This window comes from Echeneis naucrates, chromosome 17, assembly GCF_900963305.1.
Source record: "Echeneis naucrates chromosome 17, fEcheNa1.1, whole genome shotgun sequence".
Classification (NCBI taxonomy): Eukaryota; Metazoa; Chordata; class Actinopteri; order Carangiformes; family Echeneidae; genus Echeneis; species Echeneis naucrates.
Window position 1 is genome coordinate 5,296,134 of NC_042527.1, and position 25,006 is coordinate 5,321,139.

Genomic DNA, 25,006 nt, shown 5'->3' on the forward strand with positions numbered 1-25,006 from the left:
GGAAGAAGCGATCGTGCAGCCGCACAATGTCCAGTCCTGTCCTAAAGGGTTTTTCTCTGTCCATCACCGAATTCATAATGAAGCAGGTGGGAAAAGCAATAATCATCCTCAGCTGTATTTTCTGCATTGGTTATCACTGATTGATAAAGGCCACAGTACACTGGCAGGGTTGTTTATATCGATCATAGCATCAACTTACTTTTTTCTTTTCAGCTAATGTTGAATGTTTTTCAACCCTAACTATGTGGTTATTACTCTGACCATGGAGAGGAAGCTTCCTTAACCTTAATGAAGGCACAATTTAAGGGTAGATTTATATTGCTTTTTCTCTGCTGCTGAGCAGGTTTTCTTGTCAGGAGTGGATTAAGGTGGTTGCTGCTTGACAATAGCTTCAGCCATTGTTGCATTTACAAAAACAATATATACTCTCTGAGCACCACAAACATCTTTTCCAAAACTCTAAAGTAATATTTGAGCATAAATCTAATTGACCGTTAACCATAGCTTTGTCACACCTTAAAACAGATTCATTTTTCAACAGTTATGAGTACAGAAGGCTGGTTGCATAGAGAAGGCAACTGTTAAGGATCTCATTATTCATCCTTCCTTCATTTTCTTTACAATGAGCATTGCAGACTATGTGCTGCTAGCATGGCTGTAGGCTATTGTTTGAATTCGACTAAGTGACCAGAATAAACTGATATAAAACATGCTCTGATTCAATAGAAACTTGTATCTGTATTTAGGTTTCTAATGTCGCTGTCTTTACTAGGGATGCACCGAAAATTTGGCCAACAAAAACTTTCTTGCCTGTACAAAAACACCCGCCACAGACGGAGTGGGCGTGCTCCGTGTCAGTTTCCTTTTCTGTGTCGCATTCTTCTCATATTCAGAATGGTGATCGGGATGTTTGGATTTCAGGTGATAAATTAAACCCAACGCTCTTGAAAGTTCATCATTGCATGTTTTGGAAATCGCTATCCGTGGGTCTTTCTCCGAGATAGTGAAATAAGTCCACACCACGGACATGCTGCCTGCGCGTTTTCTTGCGTCATCACAAGTTTCAGCCGTGTTATTTTGGTGATTTAAGTCTTTCGGCCGAAAACCAAAAATGCACTTTCGGGTCATTTTCGGTGGCATCCCTAGTCTTTGCTGCTGTAAGAAAAGTCCACACCTCATGGGCCTACCCAACAACCAAATTCATGACAACACTATGGTTAACATGTGAGTACATCAGACTGATTAAAACAAATATAAAATTTTTGTTTAATAATCTGATATTTATCATTTATATTTATAATTTTTTTATATTATAATTTTATAATATAATTTCCTTTTCTTCTCTCGCTCTCACTGTCACATGACCACTTCTCTTCTTTAGCCTCGACTACCCTCCTCACTTGCCCATGCCCTCCGCTCCATGACTCACAAGCTCCTTCAGGGCCACAGAGAAAAGTGGCCAACGCATAAATATTAGCTCAAGGTCACGGTCACAGAACTCACACTGGGCAATGCATAATCATGAATTCAGCTCCTGCAAAGCCTCTTCACACACTCCCTATGTCACATTAACACTCACAGACTTAAACCACACTGCATTTCTCACTATTGACATGGCTAACCTTCAAGGGTTAACCTCTGGTGATAATTCCTGCTCCAACTCCAATTTGCACTTCATTTTACGTTATTACATTATCTCAGGTTGCAAAGGTTTCACACATCCTATCCCACATTTACAGGGTTATCTCAAATTGCATTTTTATATCAAATTGAAAATGGTGTCAACGTATTCTAAGAGGTTCATATGCTCTCAGAGATAAAATAGTGCCATTCTCACATCTGGGAGAACGATGCTTTAAATTCACATGCTCACTTTGCTGATTTGTTCAACATTATCCCAAGATGAAACACAGGGCATAAAGAGAGGGGGAAGATTGGAAATAAAGAACAGAAAGGAAGCATGAGTTTCCTTTGAATTCCATCTTTAATAGACTCCACAGACTCTTCTCTTTTCATCCTCTTCTTTTCCCCTTCTAGCCCTGTTCCCTCAGTCATCCCGTCTATTATTTTCTCTATGTGATCCTGCACCCACTCAGCACCGAAGCACATTTGAATTTGGCCTCCACAGGGGCTTGCAATAACATGGTATTTAACCACTCTCTCCATTCTCTGACTCTCTCCTACTCTCTTGCATTTCCCTCCTGCTCTTCCCTTGATTGCCAGCTGCCTCTTTTCATAACCCCCCCGACTCTGTCTTTCTTCAACTTGCTTCAGGCCTTTACAGGTTGCAAGGTCAGCTTTAGAAATGTGTGTGATCTTTCACTCCTTTTCCTCCATTTTTTTTCACTAACTCTCTTACATGTTCTCCCTCTCCCCCATTCAACCATCCACTCAGTATATCCACATGCTATTACCGATGCCCTCACTGGACTGGACACATTACACTCTCTCTTTTCAAATCTCTCTCTGGTTTTACCCCTTGTCTTCTCCATCATTCCCTTCTCTTGGTCCCTGCCTGGTGCACTTGCTCTCCCCTGTCTTGTTATCCCCCCCGATCTCTCCTCCCTCTCTTCGACACAAGTCTCAGTCTCTAATTGCTGTCTCACCCCTGCTGAGCTCAAACCTGCAGGCTAAATAATTTCTACAGGAAGAGTTAGAATGAAAGCACACCACAACACAGAGCTGTTTACAAGGGGGACATTTTTTCTAATTATTATTGATTAGTTCTTTTTTCAGGAGGTGTGTGTGAGCGTTTACATGTAGTGCAGTCTCCAACACCAGCACCAGCACAACTTCCTGTTACAGCCTTCTTGTTTTCCATCATACTACTGACTTCCTACAAGCATTTTCAGAATATCATGAGTGCATCCACTGCACCTAGAGGCACTGCACAGAGGCGCATGAGTTAGAACAACAGAATGGTCAATAACCGTGTTATTTATACATCTTTGGATGCCCTCAGGTTGGAAGAATCCTTTAACTGCATTTTGAAGAGTAATTTTCTACAGTGAATGTTAATGAACAGTTCAACATAATAAGTAAGCTAAATATATGCTTCACTAAGAACTGACTGAATTTCTCACTGTATCACAATTTGAGGGTACTTATTACTTCAAATTGATACCTACATACTGTATATTCTGACCATGCTGTAAATGTCATGTATGGCAGAGAAAATTATTTTAATTGTGTTATACAGGCACATTTCACAAACTATGTATTACGTATGTTCATGTTGATATTAATAATATCATATGCTAATGAGGATGATAGCTCTTAGTCAATTTCCTGTTGCATTGAAGAAATATATATGAATATTCACCGACTTGCCAGGTAGCGCTGTAACTTGTGTTGAATGAAAGCTGAAACAAGGCAAGATAAACATGTATGAATTTCATAGACAAAGCCACTATACTCGTCACGTTTCCCTGCTCTGCTGAGGCGCCTTTTCTCCTCAAGAAAAATCTGTTTCTTTTGCACTGCCTCTGCAATCACTCGAAACCCCATTACAGACCATGTGACAGCATCAATTAAATTCACAATTATCACAGGGAAGACGCACTCCAGAGTGAGAAAATATAGTAACGCTGCATCATCTGTAAGGCTCAGTGTGCGTGCGTCTGTGTGCAAGTAAGAGCGCAAACTAGAGAGTGTTGATCAAAAGCAGGAGACCGATTTAGACAATTTACTACTCAAGAGTGTGCCTTGCCTTTTATGGCAACTCTCACGAACCTGAACGATTCTTCGAAAGCAAGATGCTAAAATAAAGAAAAACTTAGATTTTGACAGGATAAAAACATCTCAAGGATCTCTCCAACAGCAGCTAATTATCAACTGGTAACTCATCAGCTGTTTGTTCTAATCACTACACGATCTGTTCAGATAAGTCTTCAGAAAAATCAGAGAAAGCACTTATGAACATCCCTAGAAACTTGCACTGGACGCTGCCACTGTGTTCACAATATTGGTCCATAATTCATTATCAGTTTAGCAGCAGAGCCTTTGTATCTCATCAACATCACAGATTAGAGTCTTAGCTCTTGTGTCCAGCTTTACTGGAGATTTATCCTGACCAAATTGTCCGAGATCACACACACATAAAAACAGCATTAATCAGAGGCGGGTAGATTGGAGTCCGCAATTTGGGGGGATATCACCTTCAGATGTACACGGTTTGTCTGTGAACATCTGTGCCATACTAGACTGCAGGAGACGTGTTTTGAGTCACAGGCAACAGTGGCTAAAGCAGATTCCTCCTGAATTTTGGACTGAGTTGGACATGGCAGGTGGGGTCGTTCTGGCCTGTACTGTCAATTTCTTCAAACCCTCCATCACCGCTCTCTCTGTTAAAGCACAATCAGGTCCCCAAGAGGAGGAAAAACAAGGAAGCATGTCTGCATTGATCTCGCTGCCTATAGCAGTGGCCTACACTGGAGCAGAGCAGGAGATTAAAAATTCATAAGCGTATTAAGATCCATAAGAGCATTATTCCTGTGTGCCGTCACTGTCTAATACACTAGGGTACTAATCATACACATCTCTCTACATACACACACAGACAAAACAGTATTCTGGGTGTACTCCAAGTGTCAGCACTATCATATGGGCATGTGTGTGTGTCCTGGCATTGTTCCCTCCTTGAGTGCCATACAATGTGCTGGCATAAATACCTGCTTGACACAGCAGATTGGCACTAATGGCTTTACATGCAGTGCCTTCTGTAAGCTGAACCATTAGCTTTTGCATCTTCTCCATGGACACTAACAGAGCCTCATCACATTCACTTCAGACCATCATCAGTTATAGTGCAAAAGTAAAACTAAAGGGGGCCAAATTGAATATTGGGTCATCATTGATGTACTCAAGGAGACAGCACAGGAAGGGTTGCAGAGCTCTGCCCATCTGTGTGCACCTGGATATTAAAATCTAAAAACAAAAAGCAATTTAGGCCATTTGGTCTATCAAGTGTGAGGCACTGCCCGCTGAGCTGAAGCTTTTAACCAACAGCCATACTTTAGAAAACACACACATCCACAAGCACACCAACTTCTTATTCTGTGGTTTCCAACAGCCCTGCAGCAGTCACGCAGGGATCATTACTATTCATTTGCTCAGCAAACTGGCCACACAAGCTTATAAATTAGCTCATCTACCGCAGCTGGGTACTGAGACAGTTGGCACATGCTGAGGACCAAGAGTGCAGCCATTACAGTGCAAGGGCTGCGAGACACCTTCTGTCCAGTCAACGTGACCTCCTCCATGCTCATCTGCCCGCTATTTCAAAAGAGGAGGGGGGTGTGTTGGGTTGTGGGGTTGAGACGTCCAATGTCTAATAAATTACATAGCAGAGCAATAGACCTACAGCCCTGTGCGTGTTGAGCTGAGGGAGAATGCAGTGATAAATCCTGTCAAACCAAGTGTAAATCAGTCTGAATGAAATAGCATTAGCAGGACCTCTGACCATGAGGGAAGAAAACTGACAGATCTGATCTACAGTGAAATGAGGGAGCGCTCAGACTACTCTTGCTTTCTGCCTGGGGGAGGATCAATGGTAAGAGGAAAAAGTACAGCTATTAATTCTCCGGGACATGTCAATTCCCATTGGCGGGGGCAGATTGGTAGTGATCACGACTAGCCCCTTGAGCAGACTGGAGCTGTGGCTTTTGTTGTGCCTCACTATGCCATTGATTCATTGGAGTCTTTATGGCTTCCTGAATACACCAGATCAAACTGGACCGATGTAAATCAATTCCAAATTCTATGCACAAAAAACTGTGGGCTTAAATGCTATCCACTTCCTGTAGTGGACCTAAGGTTAAATAAGCCACACAAGAGACTTAAAGCACTATCTTAAATATTCATTAAACAGTTCACAGCCTTTGTAAATGATGAATGAAGATTTTCTTTTTTCCTTACCCGTCCGATGAGAACTGGTTCAGGCCCAGCGTATTCTTCAATGACAAAAAACTGGTTCCAGATCCAGCTCCTTCTGCTGCGAGAACGTGATCCCTTCCCCTGCACACGATTACGTGCCTCCTCTTGTACCTCCCTCTCCGCCTCTTCAAACACAAGACTGTTCCCGTCATTTGGATCAACAGCTTGCATCTCAGGGTCTTTTGCGTCGTGGCTCCATTCCGGGGCTGGATGGAGCTTCAGGATGTGACTGCTGTTGACAAGCTTCTTGTCTTCATCTGCAGGGTACTGAGCTGTGCTGAGTTCTGTTTGAGGAGTGTGAACTGACTCTGTTAATGGGTCTCTATGGGAATCTCCTGCTCTGTTCCCCAGTCTTAATCCCAGGTGTTGCATTGTCAGCACAGATGGAGAATCATTTGTTTCAGAGGGAGCATACAGTGGGAGATGTTTGGTTGTAAATGGTGGCTGGGTTTGGCTGAACACTGCTCCTTCCTGAGGGCTGAGACTGACCTCGCTGCGAGGTGTTGACAGAACATGGACAAGGCGTTTGCTCTCACTCTCGCCATTATCTGAATCCTGCATTCCCAGGTTTTCTTGCCCTTTACCTAAGGCTGGCTTGACTTCACTTAGCGGATAAATACGAGCATCAGTTCCCTGCTCTCGATTCAGATCTGGAGTGGTGACTGGGCTTACATAAGGGAATGCAGTCTGATTATCAAATCCAAGATGAGGATGAGTGACAGCCATATCTTGTTTGGGAACTCTTTGAGCCTCCAACTGTCCGTGATTAACGTCAATCAAATCTCTCTTCCTGCTTCGACTACCCTTGCTAGGAAAGTTCAAGCTAGGAACGCTCTGCATTTGGGAGTTGACAATCCTAACTAAGTTCTCTTTGGACAGCAGTTTCAGGACCCCGTAACTGCCAGTGAGGTTTAGCTTTCGGTTTGGATCTATGCTGAATCCTTTCCCTGGCACACCTGTCGTATGGACACCCAAATCAGGCCTGCTTCTGGATCTGGAGACTGATTTAAACCTTGTTTTATTGGAGTGTAGATCTAGTTTATGATGGATCGTCAATGGTGTCCCTGTTTTGGTAGACTCAGCGGTCTTGGTGTTGTTCTTCAGCTTCTTCACCTCCTGGTTTAATTCCTTGTTGTGCGCAGCCACTTCCTTTTTACCGACTGAGTCAACCTCACACTTGGGCTTGAAAGTTTGCCTCTCCTTGTTAGCTACAGATGGAGTTGCATGATTTGGCAAAATTTTGGAATAAGAAAAAGCCCCGGTGTCCCCTGTCGGCTCATGATTGATTAGGTTTCTAAGAGTCACCACGGGCATTGCATTTGCATCCACACTTGCATCCCGTTGATCTGCAGCTCTGCCCTCGCCAAGTTTCCCCAAGTGCAATCCACCCACTCCTCTCCTCCGTAATATTTTACTGGCAGAGGAACTTTGCACAAGTCCCTCCAACAGGCACAGGGAAACCAATAAGAGCATATTTCTTGTAATCATCTTGTCTTAAGGAGAGACGTCCTAATTTGAGCAAGGTTTGCTGTGAGGCAGGACTTGTTTTCCTGTTGTCTTCATTCTCCCCTGGTTTTTCCCTCTTTTTATGCTCCTCCTCTCACTCTCCCATACTGTGCCCTTCACACTGAGCTGGAGGGCAAGTGTCAGTCACTCCTTTTTTCCCCTGTTGCCAAATATCTTCCTCTATCTCACCAAGCAGCTCACTGTAGTTTTTTCCCCACTCCTATTGCGAAGCGTCTCATTCACTTTTCCACAGAGGGCTGAACACCCTGAGAGAAAAGATAAAGATAATTAAGTTAAAACTTTAATCATTGTACGGCGTTAATTAAAAGTGCTGTGGCACAGACAGGTGGGAGAACTCACAGACAAGCAGACAGGACAGACCTTTTAACAGAGCAGCAATCACATTTTCACACGCACAAAGGGCTTTTTGGGCCCAGAACACACATCAATTTATACCTTCATAATGACCCAAGTGCTTTTTCTAACATATAATAGACAGACAAAGTTATCATCACACTATTCTACATGGGGAAAAAAGATAGGATAACACTATTAGAAATCTCTCTGAGCCTTTATTAGTGGAAATGACTGTCAAGGATTGCTACCTGCTGTGCAAAAGGGGACCAGCTATGATATGAAACAAGTTTCGCATCACTTTGATGTGTGATTAACTAGCTGGATTAATATTGTGATTTGAGCAGTCAGCTTGAATGTCAATGCAGATGCACTTTGTTGTGAACAGTGTCTTGTGAGCAATCTCAAAGGTTCCTCGACTCACATCATGCATGACTCAAGCTTGCAGCATGTCTGGCATGCACTCGATCCTTGAGTGGAAATCCTAAACCAAATCAAAATGTCAGATATCAATCTATGTGCTTGTTTTAAAGATGATAGCAGGCACAGTTCAAGAGTATTTCAGTTACATCCACCTACCCATCTGACAAGTTGATAATGTGACGACTTGCCAGATTGAATTAAAACAAAAACCTTTTTTCCTTGTTCAATTCAGGAAATTTTTAACTTGAAAAGACTTTTAGTTCCAAGGATGGTTCAAGCCCTCGAAATTCTGGATCCTGCGTTTCTCAAAGAACAACAAAGCAGTGTTTTTCACCAGGCGTACCCTCTGCCTGGTAAATGGCCACAATCACTCCACATTCTAACTGTAGCATAGATACTGAAGGCAAAAAAATTACTAAATGAGTGGAGGAATATAATGCAGATGCACATTCAGTCATGCTCGGCTGCACATATGAAAATGCTGAGCAGGCAGAAAAAAAGAAGATCTATGGAAAAAAATGCTGGAAAAAACATACAGTGCTAGAAACTGGTCAATATGTCAAGACAGTGGCCCTGAGAGCTCAACACACAGCCACCTATGAAAAAACATGAAAAGGGGCACAGAAAAATTCTGAAAACATCAATTTAACAACACATGTTCTGGAAACAGGATGGCACAGTGGTAGTGTGTTTGGCCTCACAGCTGAAAGGTTCTGGGTTCAAGCAATTGTGTGTAAAGTTGGCACATTCTCGCTACAGGTATTTCCTCCCTATGTTGAAACACAGCAGATTTAGGTGATTCATGGCATTGCTCATAGGTGTGAGTGTGAACAGCTGTTTGTCTCTGTACATTGGTCACGTGAAGGACTGACGCCCCGTCCAATGTGTATCCCACCAAGTGTCAGTTGGGACTGGCTCCAGCCTAGACAGGAAAGGAGTAAAAATTATGGATGGATGCTGTGACAAAACATGGCAACATACTAAAACTGTGCACGCCAACCTCAAGGCCAACATGCATAGGTACAGTAATCAGTGAGAACAACAGAAGGGAAACTTTTCCTAAGGCAGCACGGCAGCATAGTTGCCTCATAGTTGCAAGAAGGTTGTGGGTTCAATTCCCAGGCCTGGGGCCTTTCTGTGTGATGTTTGTGTCGAGGGGGAGTTCCCTCCGGTTGCTCTGGTCCTGCGATGGATTGGCAACCTGTCCACAGTGTACCCCAACCTTGCTCAATGTGAGCTGGGATTGGCTCCAGCACCCTCCAAAACAGAACAGTCTGCAGACATTTTAGGACTATATTGCATGGCTGCGGTGCAAACTCCACTCATTACAGAAATGTATGTACATTACAGTTCAGAGGCGCCATAAGCAGAAGAACTGATATTACAAGATGACAGCACAGACCTAAAAGCTGGACCTCTAAAGCCAGGTGATTTACTGGCCCTGTTATGGTATTGTGGGGGACCATGGTGCTGTCACAGATTATTCAAAATTTCCTTTGGATTAAACTACATCATCCTTCAGTAGGGTCCACATATGTAATGGCCTAACAACTTACTTATGAAACTTACTTATGAAAGGTGTGTTTTCCTTTATTGTGGAGGCTTTCTTTTAAGGTAAATAATGACATCAAAAGGGTTGATTTTCTCTAACCCTTCATCCAGAGATGACATAATACAACTGTTTTTATCCCAAGACCGATGGACTGCCCCTTTAAATTTCATTTTTCCCCTCAGTCAAAACTATCAAACTCTGTAAAACTATCTTCAGTGTTCTGCGCATTTTGTGAAACGTGTGTTTTGTGTGCTAAGTAGTGCCAGTTTCATCCTGTCCTGTGCAGCGTGCTATGGTTTTTCTGGGTGTCTGACACTTGCTCCGTTGTGGTTCAGACAGACCCTGTCAGCACATTCACTGGGGCATGACTGAAGTTGGGATGTTCCTCATGGAATACTCTTCACCCTTCTCTCTTCTCAGCTTCTCTTTAATATCTTCAGCTGCCGTTCTTCCAGCCTTTCTTTCTCTAAGCAAATCCTTTTGATGAGCCAGATAGAAAGGAGAAAAAAAAAAAGATTATCTGCCCCCCCCTCTCTTTTGCCACCTCTCCCACTTGCCACCTGTCTCTTTTTTGGCCGATCTAGTTCTGTAAATCTCCCTCTATCCCTTCTCTTTCATTCACCATTGTTTTAGCATCCCATCCTCACAGCTGCTCGCTCCTATATCATCTTTCCCTCTCATCTGTGTCAATCACATGCCTGTCACTGCATCCCTCACCCTCTATGCACTTCCAAGCTTCAATCAATCAGCCAATCTCCTTCCTCGGCCTTGCAACATTGGAAGTGACAGGTGTCTCGCTGGCTATCATCTTAACGACAGGCTACAACATCATAATTGTACACATAATTCCAGTCATCAAATAAAATAAAATGCTGCAGGCAGGATATATTCAGTGCTAACACGAGACAATTGCGAAAGGCAGGGCAGATTTTATAGAATAAGATGTACATAAACGTCACAGGCCATTACAGGGGACGTGAGGCCGAGGTTGGACGCATATTATCTCCAGTGCACAGCATGAGGAGGTGATTGGGGTGAATTCAATGACAGTGTTCCTTTCTCTCCCAGAGGAACTTGTCAGCTGGGAGTTTGATGGCCAAGCAATCATTGCCACAGGCACCTTGTTAACAAGCCTGGGGCAGGTGGCGAGATACAGGACAGAATCTCAACATGGCCCTGTCACCAGCTGAGCACAAATTTATAGCATTTTTTGTATGGGCGTATCTGTCAGTGTGAGATTCTTTGAAACACCAAAGCAGGAGTTCCAAAAAAGATGCTTTTATTCTTCAATTCTTTTATCTTTCACACAATTTTCAAGGCCGAAATGTCACTCAGAGCAGAGTTGAGGCATTTCTGTAATGTACTGATCTTTGTCGCAGCCTTCATATTATACTACCTTTGGGGAGTGCTAGTGTAATGGTATTACCCTGGGTGCATCTACATGCACAGCAGTGAGTAAAGATAATTGGGTGCTCCGAGTTAAAGCACAAGGGAGGTCATATTTCCTCATTAGGGTTTTATATAAAGTAATAGTACAACAAAATTGTTGTTTTCATCCTTATGAACCAGCTAGGCTCAGTATGGAGATTCCACCCACAGCCTTTACATACAGTACCATGATTCTACATAGAGTAAATAAAGATGATGGGATACTACAGTCAGTAGCTACAGGGAGCTCCCTTTTCCTAATTAGAGTTTATGAAATGTATAGTTGAGGTGCATTCCCAAAGAGTTTAAATCACATAATCTAACTGTACTGAATTTCTTTGTTAAGTTCTGTGCACCTACAGCAAATTTCTCAGTGAACTGATTCATTTGGGCCATAAATATCTTAATTACTTTTCCCCTTACTGGTCCTATCCCACCTAAAACTTGAATGACCTTTTGGATCGTTAGCATTGGAGGCAGATCCTCACCATCGATTGCAAGCTGTCACCAACTTAACGAGACTGAAAATTTTAATTACGATTCACCTCCGTACTTGCTGTCTATCTTCTCACTCTCTGTCCCTCTCCTGGTTATGCAGCAGAAGTGCATGCCTACACACACATATACTTACAACGTACACATACATTGTTTGATTTCAAGTCCTGTTCACAAAACATTCTAAAGAAGATGAAGAATAAAAATAAAAAATACATCCCTAGACTCACAAAGCCACATTCACACAGCTTCTCAAACATACTTTCATGACAACACATAAAAACGTCCTACACACAGAAATCCTCCTCTTACCACTTATATCTACCATGCTAGGAAAAATAAAGCAAGCTCTAAGGACTGCCTCAGTGGATGCAGTCAAGTCAAAGAGAAAGAACCAACACTCTCACATCAAGAGTGAGGAGAAGCAGCAGCCACCCCAAAAGAATTATGCATGGGCGTTTTGTGTATGCGCAAGAGAGAGAGAAGAAAGCAAAAGGTGTAGGTGGAGGGGCGGCAGCAAGAGAGGAAGGCCATGCCATCCTAAGACGACCAACTGTGTAATTTTTAAGTGCAAATCACCGTAAAGCAAGCCTGTGCTCGCCTTGAACCTCTGCAGATGAAAGCAGACTTGTCAGTCTATGAGGTGGTGAAAAGCAGCAGGGTTTTCGTCCGTTAATGTATGAAACCCTCTTAGCCTTAGTCTCCTCACCCTTGTCTCTACCTCAGCCTTAGTAATATACTTTACAGCTGGCACTGACCTCCCATGGGAGGGTGTATCGCATCAACCTATGGATAAGATATAAGATAATTCCCTATAGGCTAGTGGTTTGCAGAGGGCACTGAGAGAAGCAACAGCAGGTAAACACACGTGACAGCACCAGCTTTTCAGTAAAAAATAAATAAATAAATAAATGAAAAAGCAGTATGAATTTACAATGTTACATGGCAGAAGAGCTGTGAAATTCCGTCCACTTATTGGTGGCTGTTTGCCTATTGCTGAGATTAAGACTTAAAAGACTGTGCAACAGAGCAGCAACAGGGGGTTTCGGATTTGCTTGGCTTTCAGCTAGATCAATGAGGTTACATTAAATGACACAAGTCAGAGGATTGTAGAACATCCAGTAAGAATGATGAATTTCAAAATATAGAACCAACTCGCAAAGGAAGATGGAATAAAACAATTTTTACAATAAGATAAAAGGCTGAGTTACATATTCATAAATCCAGTTATTCATCCAGCTGTCCTCCTACAGAAACTGAGCCATCTTTCTGGTGCATGCTGAGGAAGTACCCTAAAAGAGGGGTTTTTCAAAATGTGGGAGAAAACAACAACAACACACACACACACACACACACACACACACACACACACACACACACACACACACACACACACAATTATGGCACAAATCATTAGACATCTATTATATTTTATGAGAAGACATACATTTTCATTATGAAAATGCAGATAATGGTCAGTGACCACATCAGACTCTTAGCAGTAACAGTCTCTTATTATGCAACTCACAATATGCCACAGAGAGTAACTGTGACCTTAGAGCACTGTCCTTTAATGAGCCACTTGTCTTATTCCAACATCTGAAGCAAATTCTCAGAAAAGACTGCTTGTGCCTCTGTGGTTGAACATTATAGCTTGACAATAAGTCCAGATTGCGATAGCAGTGAAATACTCTGCCAATGTTCAAATTTTTGTTGGTTAATCACACACTCATGTGCTATCACATGGGTGCAATTTAAACAACGACAGCTGTCCGAAACCAACAAAGACAATGGCAGTGTGTATTATAGCTCTTTGTAATGTAGAGCCCTTGACTCTTAATTTAGCTAACCAGATTTTGACAGTAATTTTTTGCTAATGTTGAAATGTGCATAATCTTGGCGATGCTGGTGTTCAGCTATATTAAAATTAACACTTTCAATTAAATTAACACAAAAATGTGCTCTCAAAAAGCTGTAAAACCATAGATATTATGGATGCATTTCGTAAGTTTAGCATGCAAGTCACCATGTTGGTTGGCTGGTTTGCGCCTGGATGTCGAGGCGAGTCTGAAGCACAAAGGAGGCATTTGTTTTGAAGAAAACATTTTCGGAAATGGAAAGCTGGACAGACCTTTTGATTCGCCCTGTCCTATTGCCCATACACTGAGTTAACAAACCAGTAGTACGGGAGAAAGAGGCTGCAGGGCTGCCGATTGTTTGGGGTGACCTTAACCCGGGCTATAAGCATTAAAATTAAAAACAGGGGGCGCAGCTTCAGGCTTTAGTCTGTTGGTCCGGTGAACAAATCATTTGCCTGACTAAAAGGTTTTAATCTCTGTATAATCTTCCTCCAAAAATGCTCACTGCAAACCCTGGAGTCAGCACCCATTGGAGGATTCTCCCTCTTCATTGACGCTAGCTAACACCGCAGTACGTCTTTTTCTTTTATATGTTTACATTTTCAATCTTTGTCAAATAATTTTTGAATAGAGTGGGCTTCCATTTAGCAATTCAGTGCTCCACCTCCCCTTTAAGTTCTTTAATGCTCTCAAGCTCCCCCAGTGGAGGCTTAAAGTCTGTTTGACTGAGCACTAGAGTCATATAACACCTTGCAAAGTTAGCGATGTTATGCAGGTTGTTTCTGCAGGTGTGTTTTAGCAGTACCAGGCCTGCGGGTAATCTGGACCACCAACAATGTTATACACACAGGAAAACACTGTGCAACAATATATATACCAATATATAAACAGTTTGTGCCCTCTCTGTGGATCAAGACACAACAGCCACAGTTAGCCTCTTGCTAATGCTTGAACTTGTTTATTTCTGATCTCCAGTGATATAAAATTTCCTGTTGCATTCTCTCTTAATTATCTGATATGTGAATGTAAACTCAATGCCAAAATATTTTGCAATATAAAAGTGGCAGCAAACAAGTAAATAAAACATTATACATAAAGAAATATAACTATATATAAATTCTAAAACGGTCAACATATTTCATAGAAACAGAAATTCACTTCACTCATAATATGATTTAAAAAAAAAAAATCTATAAATCTCCTTCACTTTTCCTGGAGAATGAATAGACAATCCTGCTGACGCTCTTCTACAGCAGTACATTAACAAAACCTTCTACACAGTTTTACAATTTACTCTCTTTCGCCTGCTCGTTTCCTAACACACAAACACACTCTAACACGTCCTTAAAAACGGGATTTGACAAAACGTGGGGACCCCGCCGGGACCGTGTACCGAGCTTGAACACATTTCCACTAGCACCGCTCGCTCACTGCGGATGCTCCGGCTAATGCACGTAACAGTATCTAAAGGCGTTATTATGCTAAAGGAGGCTAACGTCAGCTAAACCCACGGATAGAAAACTACAGCGAACCGGAGCCTCCTTAATACAAGTTAGCTTTTCGACTAGCATGTGGAGACAATTAACTTAAAACATCTGTTAGCGAAACGACTGCGCGTCTCAAAATTAAGTCAAACTGTCGGCAAACATATATTAAAGCATTGGAGATGCTGGAAGGTAGAAAAACCATTTGTACCGTACCTGGGGGGGTCAAAAGGGAGGACCACAGTGAGCATGTTGCTCCGACCTGAACTTGTTTCCGCTGAGCTGGCCCACGGCAGAACCAGAACGAACTCTGTAACGTCACAGCGCACAACTGTGACGATAACTGCGTGGACGTTCGTGAACGCGAAACGCTCGTTGTTCGAATAAATGTTACAATTCTTTAACTACGGGCAAAAAATAGAAAACCCAAATATATGGCATTTTCAATATACTACACCTGCTAATTTCATCGGTCCTTAAGGCTATTAATATTGGTGTTTTGTAACAGTTTTTGTTATGATGTAATCCAATCAAAATCTTACTTTTTTTACACCTTTTATTTATCTTTTTTACTCCACACTCTAACAGCAAGTTATTGTACATTAAGTCTGTTGATGCGCTTAGCGAACTGGCACCACCTGGATGTAAACATCTAATCTCTACATAAAAAATGGTTTGAGTTGTGCCACCTGTTTTAATTTACAAATGTGTACATTTCCATTTACTTAACAGATGAATAGCTCTGCTGTGCTGTGTGAACTCAAGCTCCTCTGCTGCTGCTTTATCTTAGGCTACAGTATATAAACTGTGAGCGCTGGCATAAAGATCAAATAAATCCTGACAGGAGACAGTCCAGGGAATCACAATGCCAGCGGACCTGCCAATAGGTCGCGACAGGGACAATATTTGTGGCCCATATTTTACTGCCTTGGCAGGGGTTCAAGTGGTCCTGAGTCTGACTCGTCTGGTCGTAAGGTAAAGTGCTGGCTAAGAGCTGGTGGATATGGCAGCTGTGACAGCACTGACCCACTGAACGCCTGTGATTTAGTGCCTCTCATTTAGGCCTTTCAAAACTATAAATAATGCATAGATTTTAGAGTGTATGCATTTTTGTTAAAAGGTAGGCATTCCATGTCAAGCATCTGCTCTACAAAGCAATAACCACACAAAACTACTTAATTTTACTCAAACTTTCCCATTCCTCACATTATAGGAAAAACTGAATTGTCATGTCATAAAAAGCAGATACGTGTGTGTGTATTTGCTGTGTGTTTTTTCTCAGTGTGTTTTGTCATTCAGGACTTATTTACAGCTGAATTGTTTATTATAAAGGCAGCAGGCTTGGGTTTCCTCCGGGTACTCCAGTTTCCGCCCACCATCCAAAGACATGCATGTTTGGGTTAACTGGTGAAAAATTGGGCCTGACATGGGTGAACATTGAAATACAGAGAGGAGGCTGACATAGTGAGGTGAACGGTCACTTCCAAATGGCCTCAGACTCTCTCCGCCTGACCTGCCAAAGCTGGTGCTACAGAGTCCTTCAGATGCCGTGAGCTGGCAAAACTTAATTTCCAGGATTTTCCATTTCTCTGAATATCAATCTTTAGTGGTTTGTGTATATATAGTGTCTCTTACGTCAGGTCTAAATAACTAGTGGGTAGAAATTTTCCCTTTTAGTGTTGACAGTAAAATAGCATGTCTTAAACAACTAACAGGTAGATTGTCATATGATTAGAGTCCACCACTAATGGAGTAGTACAAGAAAAATTACCATAATAAATGCTCTTCAAAGCACATGGTGCAATTTGAGAGAAAAGGACTCAGCAAGAGAAGAAAAAACGCTAAATTGGGAGGATATGATGTGGGAGACAAACACTGTAACGTCTTAAGTGAGGGTTGTTTTTTACATAAAACACAAAGTTGATTTTATCTCAGATAGATTTTCACTCTGACAAGTGCAGTCATTTTTCTGGCTTGTATATCAATACTGATTGGAAATGTTTTAACATAAAAATGAAGCATATTGTTCTACTCAGTCACTTTGACTATGTTGTATGGCTACAACCAATGATTATTAAGACACTGAATGTACTACATACATAAATACATCCCTGGTTTTGTTTCATGTCAACTTTCTTGAGGTGATCAGCTTAAACCAGGGCAGCAATTCTTTGTGTCGTGCAGCTCATCTGGTTTGAGCCAATGTTTTTCTAGGTGGGTGCTCAGTCTGTTTTTTCTGAACAGTGAGTCATAAGATGCCAAAGCAGTTACTGAAATTACACCTGATACCTATCAGGCCTGTCTTTCTTCCTCTTCCACCTGACTGCATGTGCAAAATCAAAAAGCTATCTGATCCTTTCAACACACTGGCTGGCATTTCTGCAAAAGTCCCCATGAATGGCAGATGGACTTTGTCTCATCATAGTTGTGCATGTGTGTGTGAACAGTATTCTCAAGTGCATCATGATGTGTGTGGGAGAACGAGGGAAGACATTTCAATGCAAGCTGTTAAATGAAGTTTATATGAAATTATCCACTGAAGGGGCCTGTTGACAAGAATTTGCCTAGCAAACACACCACAGCACAAATGCATGTGACTCAGCACCCATGCTTTGTGGCTCACTAAGCCACAAAGCATGGGTTATTAACAGGGGGTGTGCCATCAGGAGGAGCAAAAAATGTACAATGCCAAAATGATATAAAACCAGACAAAGTTTTGCCAACTAAAGCATCTGATGTTGCCTGGGTACATTCATTTTGTAATTTGCGGGCCATTTGTTTGGACAGAAGTTGACTCCCAACCTATACATCCATCATTTAGACATTTTCGTGGAAATGACCATATCCCGTAGACTTGTCAAGCAGATGGCAGCACATTGAGGATAACCTTCGATGCTGTCAAAGCTGAATGCCTATAGCTCCTTACAGCCATCTCTGCTTATCAAGCTACCTTTGACACAGCTTTCACTGAGATTACTTATGGTACTGCACACACACTGGGAAATGAAAGTGCAGAAATGGGTGTTACCCCAGCAAGGAATAGCACTGTACCTCTGAACTACTTTCCTACTTTCTCAACTTCATCTTTAAAAGAACAGTTCTGTACCCAAAAATGTGGCTGAGTGTCCTGGTCTGAAAATGTATACATTGGAAAGGAACAGAACTGGTGCCTAATTAGATACAGTTGGAGATATGTTGTGGAAACTGTACTTGTTCATGAAAAAAAATTACCTCAATAGTCTTTCTAAGCATTAAATGACAGCAGGAGCAATAAACAATCAAATCAGACTGATTTATCATCTGAAATCAATATACGCTGTCTTACAGCTTGGTCAACATTTGTGACAACACGCTGAGGAGTTAGAGTTTATGTGGAGTAGCTTTTAATAACGCAATGGGCATTAACTTTTTCCTGCTATATTAAGTTGTTTCTACTTCTTATCAGCAGCTTTGCTTGTTTGGTCTAGAGAAGTCAATTGCTTTCCACTGGTGAATAATCAGGTCAATAAAGCTACTAATTTATTGGAAAGAGAGGTCCTTCGCTGCAGAGCACTTAAAAATGTTTTGTATAAGGTTGAATTCATGGCACACTTTTCCTCCACCTTTGCTGTTGCATTTTCAAGGGTGTTCCTTTCAAAAAGCACTGCAGCTGGACAAAAGGCTGGTAAAGAGGACCCAGCAAGGTGGGAGAGGGTCATTTCAGAGATGAATAAACACTACAAACCCAAGGTTGCTGCTGATGCAATGTGATGCATTGCTTTGGAGGTGAATGCACATGGTAGAATGGCACCAAGGCCACTGGCCAAGAGAGAGGGTGAATAATGACACTCAGTATTCCACTTTAATCAGCCCAAATTGTCTTTTCAATTTACATCAGAGAATCATTTTCATGTTTATCTACTGTCCAAGCAGACTGTGTAAAAAGAATGGGTTCACTTTTAATGGATGTTTAATACAATCAATAACTCTGCTGTGAACTCAAAACTTTCCCTGAATGTGTTCTCAACAGGTGGTAAGGGATTTGGTCTCTGCTAATCATCTGTTGTGGCTAGATGCATAAATGGGTGCGATCTTTGCCTACCCGGCATCTCCAGCCACATTATCAACCCTGTGAGGCTGCCCTTTGAGCATCAGTACGCTCACGGCAAACACTTTGTCAAATAATATCTGAAACCTCAGTGCATCCACCAATTTTTGCAACTCTCAGAAGCAATCTGACAAATACATCCTCTTCATGCAGCAGTTAGCAATGTGGGCAGAGATTAAAAAGTAACTGTAGATAAACAGTAATTAGGTAACTTTTTGTGCGTGCTACTAGGTGCAACACCATGAATGCCTTATAGGAGAGACAGATAGAAAGCTGGTGCTGTAATTTTCTTCCAAAGGTTCACAACACCAAGTCTTTAGACACAACACTCGAACTGGCCTAATCCAGCCTTCTATTTCAGGATATATAGTATAGCCTGAGTCCACTTCTGGTAGCTGCATTTCAAGACTTATTGTTTCACTCCAGCAAAAATCAGCTATCCCATTTCAAAGGCCTGTCCAAATGCAACTGAGAAACACGACCCTCTTTAACTTGGCAACTCCAGTCCAGCAGGTGGCCTAACCGATCCCAAGCTTATACGTAATGAAATGATGATGTGGCAGGAAACAACGCTGAAAGATACATATTGGGTTTTCTTTACGCTCAACAGCTCATAGTACAGTAATTAAAAAGCAAAAAACAAAAAACGAAAACATTATGTGTAATCAAGATTGCTACATGCAGGCAACAAGAGGGGTTTATTGAGACACAACAGTAAAGGCAGGAAATCCTACATATGACAGACCATCTAATTTCAGTTCAGCCTTTGTGGTGTACAAAGCCTCTTCCCAGGTAGCTATCATTTGATAGTCATCATCTCAAAAGGTTTGGATGAACTGGTAAAATGTCCATATAATCCAGATCAGTCCAGATCTGAAATATAATTTTCACTTACACCCCTGAGTCCAACTGTAGGACCCCTGGGCCCTTTGCTGCCAGAGCTGTTGCTCCACCAGATCAAAAATATCACGCAGTACTCAACATGCTCACATCTATTCACCAGAGACTGGATATCAGCGTTTTGTCAGTAAAATCTGTCCCAGTGATGTTGTTGTGTCCTGCTCCTTTATCGTAGTCTGCTGCCTTGATGTCTCTGCTGCACTAGCATATACACCCCTCTCCCCTCTCCTCTGCTCCCCAGGTCCTCTGCTGCTCGTGATGCCGCAACTGACGGTATCATTTTTTGATGTTAATGACGTTACAATCTCACATTCATTTCAGTTTTGTTTATCCTTATTTTGGTCACTTTGTTGTTTGCTTTCTTTTTTTTTTTTGTTTGGGTTTTTTTCCTTTGTTTTATAGCAGCTCAGTGTAATGGAGCAGATTGCAGTTTGTTGGAGTCGTTATCTCTAGTAGGTTAGAGCACAGTGTCACCTTGGGTGAGGATTGGATGAAGTCTCTGGAAATTAAAATGAAGTGCTATGCTCAGCAAGATCTTTTGCATCCAGTAAAGCATCAGTCTTGTAGCAGATGTTCGTTTCCAGGCAGGCAGTGATCAGCTCCACTAAGTGGGCAAGAGATTCATTACCTTCCTTTGAGCTCACATTCTGGTAATATCTGAAGCCTTGTTTTTTTGTTATTGGGACCTTATTCCGTGCAAGTTGAAAGATGTTCAACAAAGCAGTTGGTGTATGTGAAGAGAAGATTTCCAAGCTGCTTTTCCCATCACAGTGGTGTGTTGCAGGATGATGTAGAAGATCAAAGTTTGGCAGTGTTATATTTTCAGAGCGATTTTTTTCTGCTGGGCGCCTTCATGCTGTGTAATGTTTGGAATTTTCTGGCACTGCTCCAGCCCCAGGACTATAAATTCCGTTTAAGACATTGGGGGCAGACTGACATGCAGACACACCACAGTATATGCACCAATAGAAATATCCGCTCAGACACAGACCATCACCTCACACAAATCCCTGCCCCAGAAAAAAACAGAGCTGCAAGTCTTTTCAAGGTCATCTTTGCTTCAGCGAAGGTACAGGAATGATGCCTGTGAGGACACATAGGTGGGAGCCAAGGCCACCGTCTGACCTGTTTCAAGGAAACCTTTTCTCCCGGGATGGAGATAGCAGCTATCAGACGGAGACCATAAAGGGAGAAGCCCCTCCGCCCTATGCCTTTGTCTCTAATGTGGAGCAAGCATAGCAGGGGCCGATGTGTTTAGAAAAGCCCTGTGTTTCACCCATAAAAGCCACATCTATGGCCGTGGAGAGGCTTACACTGTAATCCTGCATGACGGATTGAGTATGCCACTGCATCACTCACCCTCTCTTTCTTTTCCCTCCTCATTTCCCACAGAAACTTTCGTCGACAGTGGGTGTGTACTTGAGTGTGTGGGCACATGCATTTGTCAAAAGGCAGAGTAAATGCGTGTGTGTGCAGGCTCAAATATGTCCATATAATGTGTGCACGTATACATACATGAGTTTTTTGTCTATTCCTCCGCATCAGCCGCTTCCTCCCCAAAAAATGTACAGGGACCTATAGCTGTCTATTGTGAAATTTTGCACTGACAGTCGAGAGAGAATAAATAGAAGTCAGTGGCAGTGAATGGAAAATAGGTTTCCATTTCTGCAAGTGAAAGAACAGAATGTAAAAGATGCTGTCTCACAGTACAACAGAATGAATCCCGATGGGAAGTTTCAGTGAAGTGAGTGCTGGAGAGGTATACAGATGACCTGGATTTTGTAACTGTACTCCCATGGCATGGATTACTGCACACTGGTAGAAATGGCCTGTAATACAGGGGCATTTAAGTGCTCACGGATCACCACTATTTGGGCCCCTCTGAGCCTGATTTGCTCGTGTCTTTATCTATCCATCCTCTTGTCACTCTAACTCTTTATCGCCCTTATCTCTCCTGTGTTTTTCTCTGTTATTGTTGTTGTTGTTTTTTTTTTTCTCATATAGTTTCATAACCTCTCACCCACCCCACCCCCCATCTATTAGACATTCAAAGATCTTTCTGTGTTATGTGGTGGAAGTTATCACCTGATCTCTCTCCCTTCCTAACTCTATATCTCTAATCTTCCTTAATCTTCCAGCCCAGAGTGAAGTGAGAATTAGTTTCTCACTCTCTCTCATCAATCTCTTGCACCTCCCCTTCTTCGTCTTCTTCTTCTTCCATTTCTTCACCCCCACCCCCCTTCTGCCTCATACACACTCACACACTCTCACACACTCCTGCGCATGAGTCTGAACAGTTGCTTTCTTAATCCTCCTTCTTGCTCAGTTAGTCTCCGCTCTTCCCTCTGGGCGCTCCTCTCATTCACGTCATCAACGAAACTAGAGGTCATTTCTGCTTTGCCCTTGTATCACTCCCCTTTTCATGTTTGCGTTCTCTTCTCATTTCCATTTCTTTTCCTTTTTTTAAAAAAGCTCTCTCTTCAAAAGGCTGTGGGGACTTTAGCATTCAACCCAGCATGTTAACCCTGAATTGTGTCCTTAACTTCTATTTTTCAAAAGCTTCTTTTCATATATACCTGTTCAGGATTTGCCTTATTTTGTTTTGCTTATGTTATTTAATTCAATCTCAAACTTCGCCCTTTTACCCTTCAGAGCACAGGAAGCTACTACAGTAGTGAGTGTTGGCAGGCTGTGGCACCAAAGAGGACTTAGCAAACCAAAGTGTAAATGGCTGGGAGTAGAGAATCTCCCAAGCCACATCTCATCACTATCTTTTCACCCCAGTTTTTCAATACAGAACGGCAATGTCAAGATTAGAAGTGCAGAACATTATATACAATTTAAAGTTTGAATGTCCCACCATGCTCCACGTCAGAGCTGTATGCTATCCAATTCTCTCATGATCTTCTTTTAAATCGCAAACCCCCAGTGGAACATTTTACTGAAAATCACAGAGCTGATTAGCTAAGGAGATGAACAGCACCAAATGCAATGCATGAGCAACCACCAGTATAATTAGTTGCGGTTTTAAAAATATAAATATTTGCCTTTTTTCCTGCAAGTGGTGCCAATAAAAGTCATTTGTGACAAAAAAAAAATCCTCTTCCACTTAATTAGCAAAAACACCTTGGCCCAACATAGCCACAGGGAAAATAAGTATGCACTAAATGCTCTTCATTTTCGATTGTCTTTGTAGCATGCAGAATTTTGATTACCAGATCTTCCTAATACCTACACTGCTAGATTTAACAAGAGTAAAAGCAAGTCACATGGTTCACTAACTTCCTAAGTTTCAATGCAACACCCCTTCCACAGCTCATGCTCGGATTGGGCTCGTACACATGAACCAGTGTGCCACACAGAGTACATCCCCACGCATTTCAGAGTCTCAGCAGACAGAAAGAAACAAATGAGTATTAATTCCACTACTGCTCATTATTAGAGCAGTATAATCATGATGAATGTGATCCTGCATGGAGGGAGGCCTTAGGATCAAAGAAATGCACACAAACAAAAAGAAAATAAATAAATAAATAAATAAATGATAACACAAGGCTGGAAATTCTTAACATTAACAAGTTATTCCAAGTGGGCAAACAAAAGCAAGGCTAAAGAAAAGTAGCTTTTCAGTCCTGACCTTAGCAGTAAAATATCTCCTGAATTACCATTCAATGCTCAGCTGTGAGCTACTACATTTCAAACAAGCAACTACACTAAGAGCTCTGTGGGAATGCACTTAGGCACAACAGTGGTTTGAGCTAAATGATAATGTCAGCATGTTAAAACGCTCACAGTGACACCATTAAATGCAGGTATAATACGTTCACTGTCTTATTGTAGTTAGCAAGCTAACTGGCACTAAAAAGTTGTTAATTAGCCCTAAATACAGGTATAACTGAAGCTGATAAGACTGTCAATAACTTTCTAGTTATGTGGTTATAAACCAAAGAGTTGGACCATTTCAGATGTTGACACGATGATGCTGCTACAGAATAAATTACATGAGATGATAGATCCTAAAGTTACCGAGGTGCATTTTATTGTATCGCATCCGTAGAGGGTTAGTAGTAAACAGCTGTGATTTAAGGTCTTCTGGTATCAGATCAGTACTCAGTATCGAGTGATAAATAAATTCAGATAATAGAATCAATGCCAATAAAGAAAAGATGGGACTGAAACATTGTTTGGAAAAATCTCTAATAAAGGTGCATGTTCCTCTATTTAAATGAATATTCAAAATCCTGTTTCAGTTATAAAAGGGCCCCAGAGACCTTAATATTTGAAGCCAGACCTTGCCAGTAGCCAAAATGTATCTCTTAGTTCCTGTCAACTCAATCTGTTCTGTCTGAGAAACCTTAAGTAAAGCCAAGTAACACAGGAGAGCAGATCTTCAGTCAGATAAAAGCAACAAAAGACATTAATGTTAAAAAAAAAAATGACAGAGTGGCATGAACAGACAAGGAGAGAACACACGAGAAGATGCAAAGTTCAAAAGATAGAGGCATGAAGGGAGAAAATGCCTGGGGACTGTCCCAGCTCCTCTCCCTCTTTCTTGCTATACTTCAGAAAAAAAAAGCAACAAATGGGTGGCAATGAGATGAAAGAAAGATGGATGAGAGGTGAGAATCGCACTGAGCTAAAATTGATAAAGGCTTATTACAGTGTGGATGAATGCTGGGTCAGGTTATTGCCTTAATCAGGAGTGGATTTGCCGGCTGTGTGGCGTGTATTAACACGGTACAGCTGGAGAAGTTGGCTTAATTCAGACTGTTTTGTGGGAGAGGGAGGTAGATAGCGGGTGACACAGAGATGAAAAGAGAGGTGGATGCTAGTCATTAGCATGCATGCAACAAAGCATGAGAAATCACATTAATCGCAGGGAATGCTAATGACAGTGATTGGCGTAATCACAGCAACACGGGTGAATGGGATGAGATGGCAGGAGGTCACCCATTGCTCTTGTTATTATTCTTTCACGTTATTC

The 25,006-nt window shown here is 41.8% G+C and overlaps 1 protein-coding gene across 1 annotated transcript in view; it reads right to left on the reverse strand.

The window, feature by feature from the left end:
* Window positions 1-25,006, reverse strand: part of cdh24b (cadherin 24, type 2b) — a 163,586-nt gene that overhangs the window by 87,088 nt on the left and 51,492 nt on the right. The window contains exons 3-4 of the mRNA XM_029524683.1: window positions 7,081-7,142; window positions 5,917-6,009 (exon numbers count right to left, since the gene is read on the reverse strand). Of these exons, the coding sequence (XP_029380543.1) occupies window positions 5,917-6,009; window positions 7,081-7,142 (155 nt within the window). The remainder of the gene's footprint in view (window positions 1-5,916; window positions 6,010-7,080; window positions 7,143-25,006) is intronic.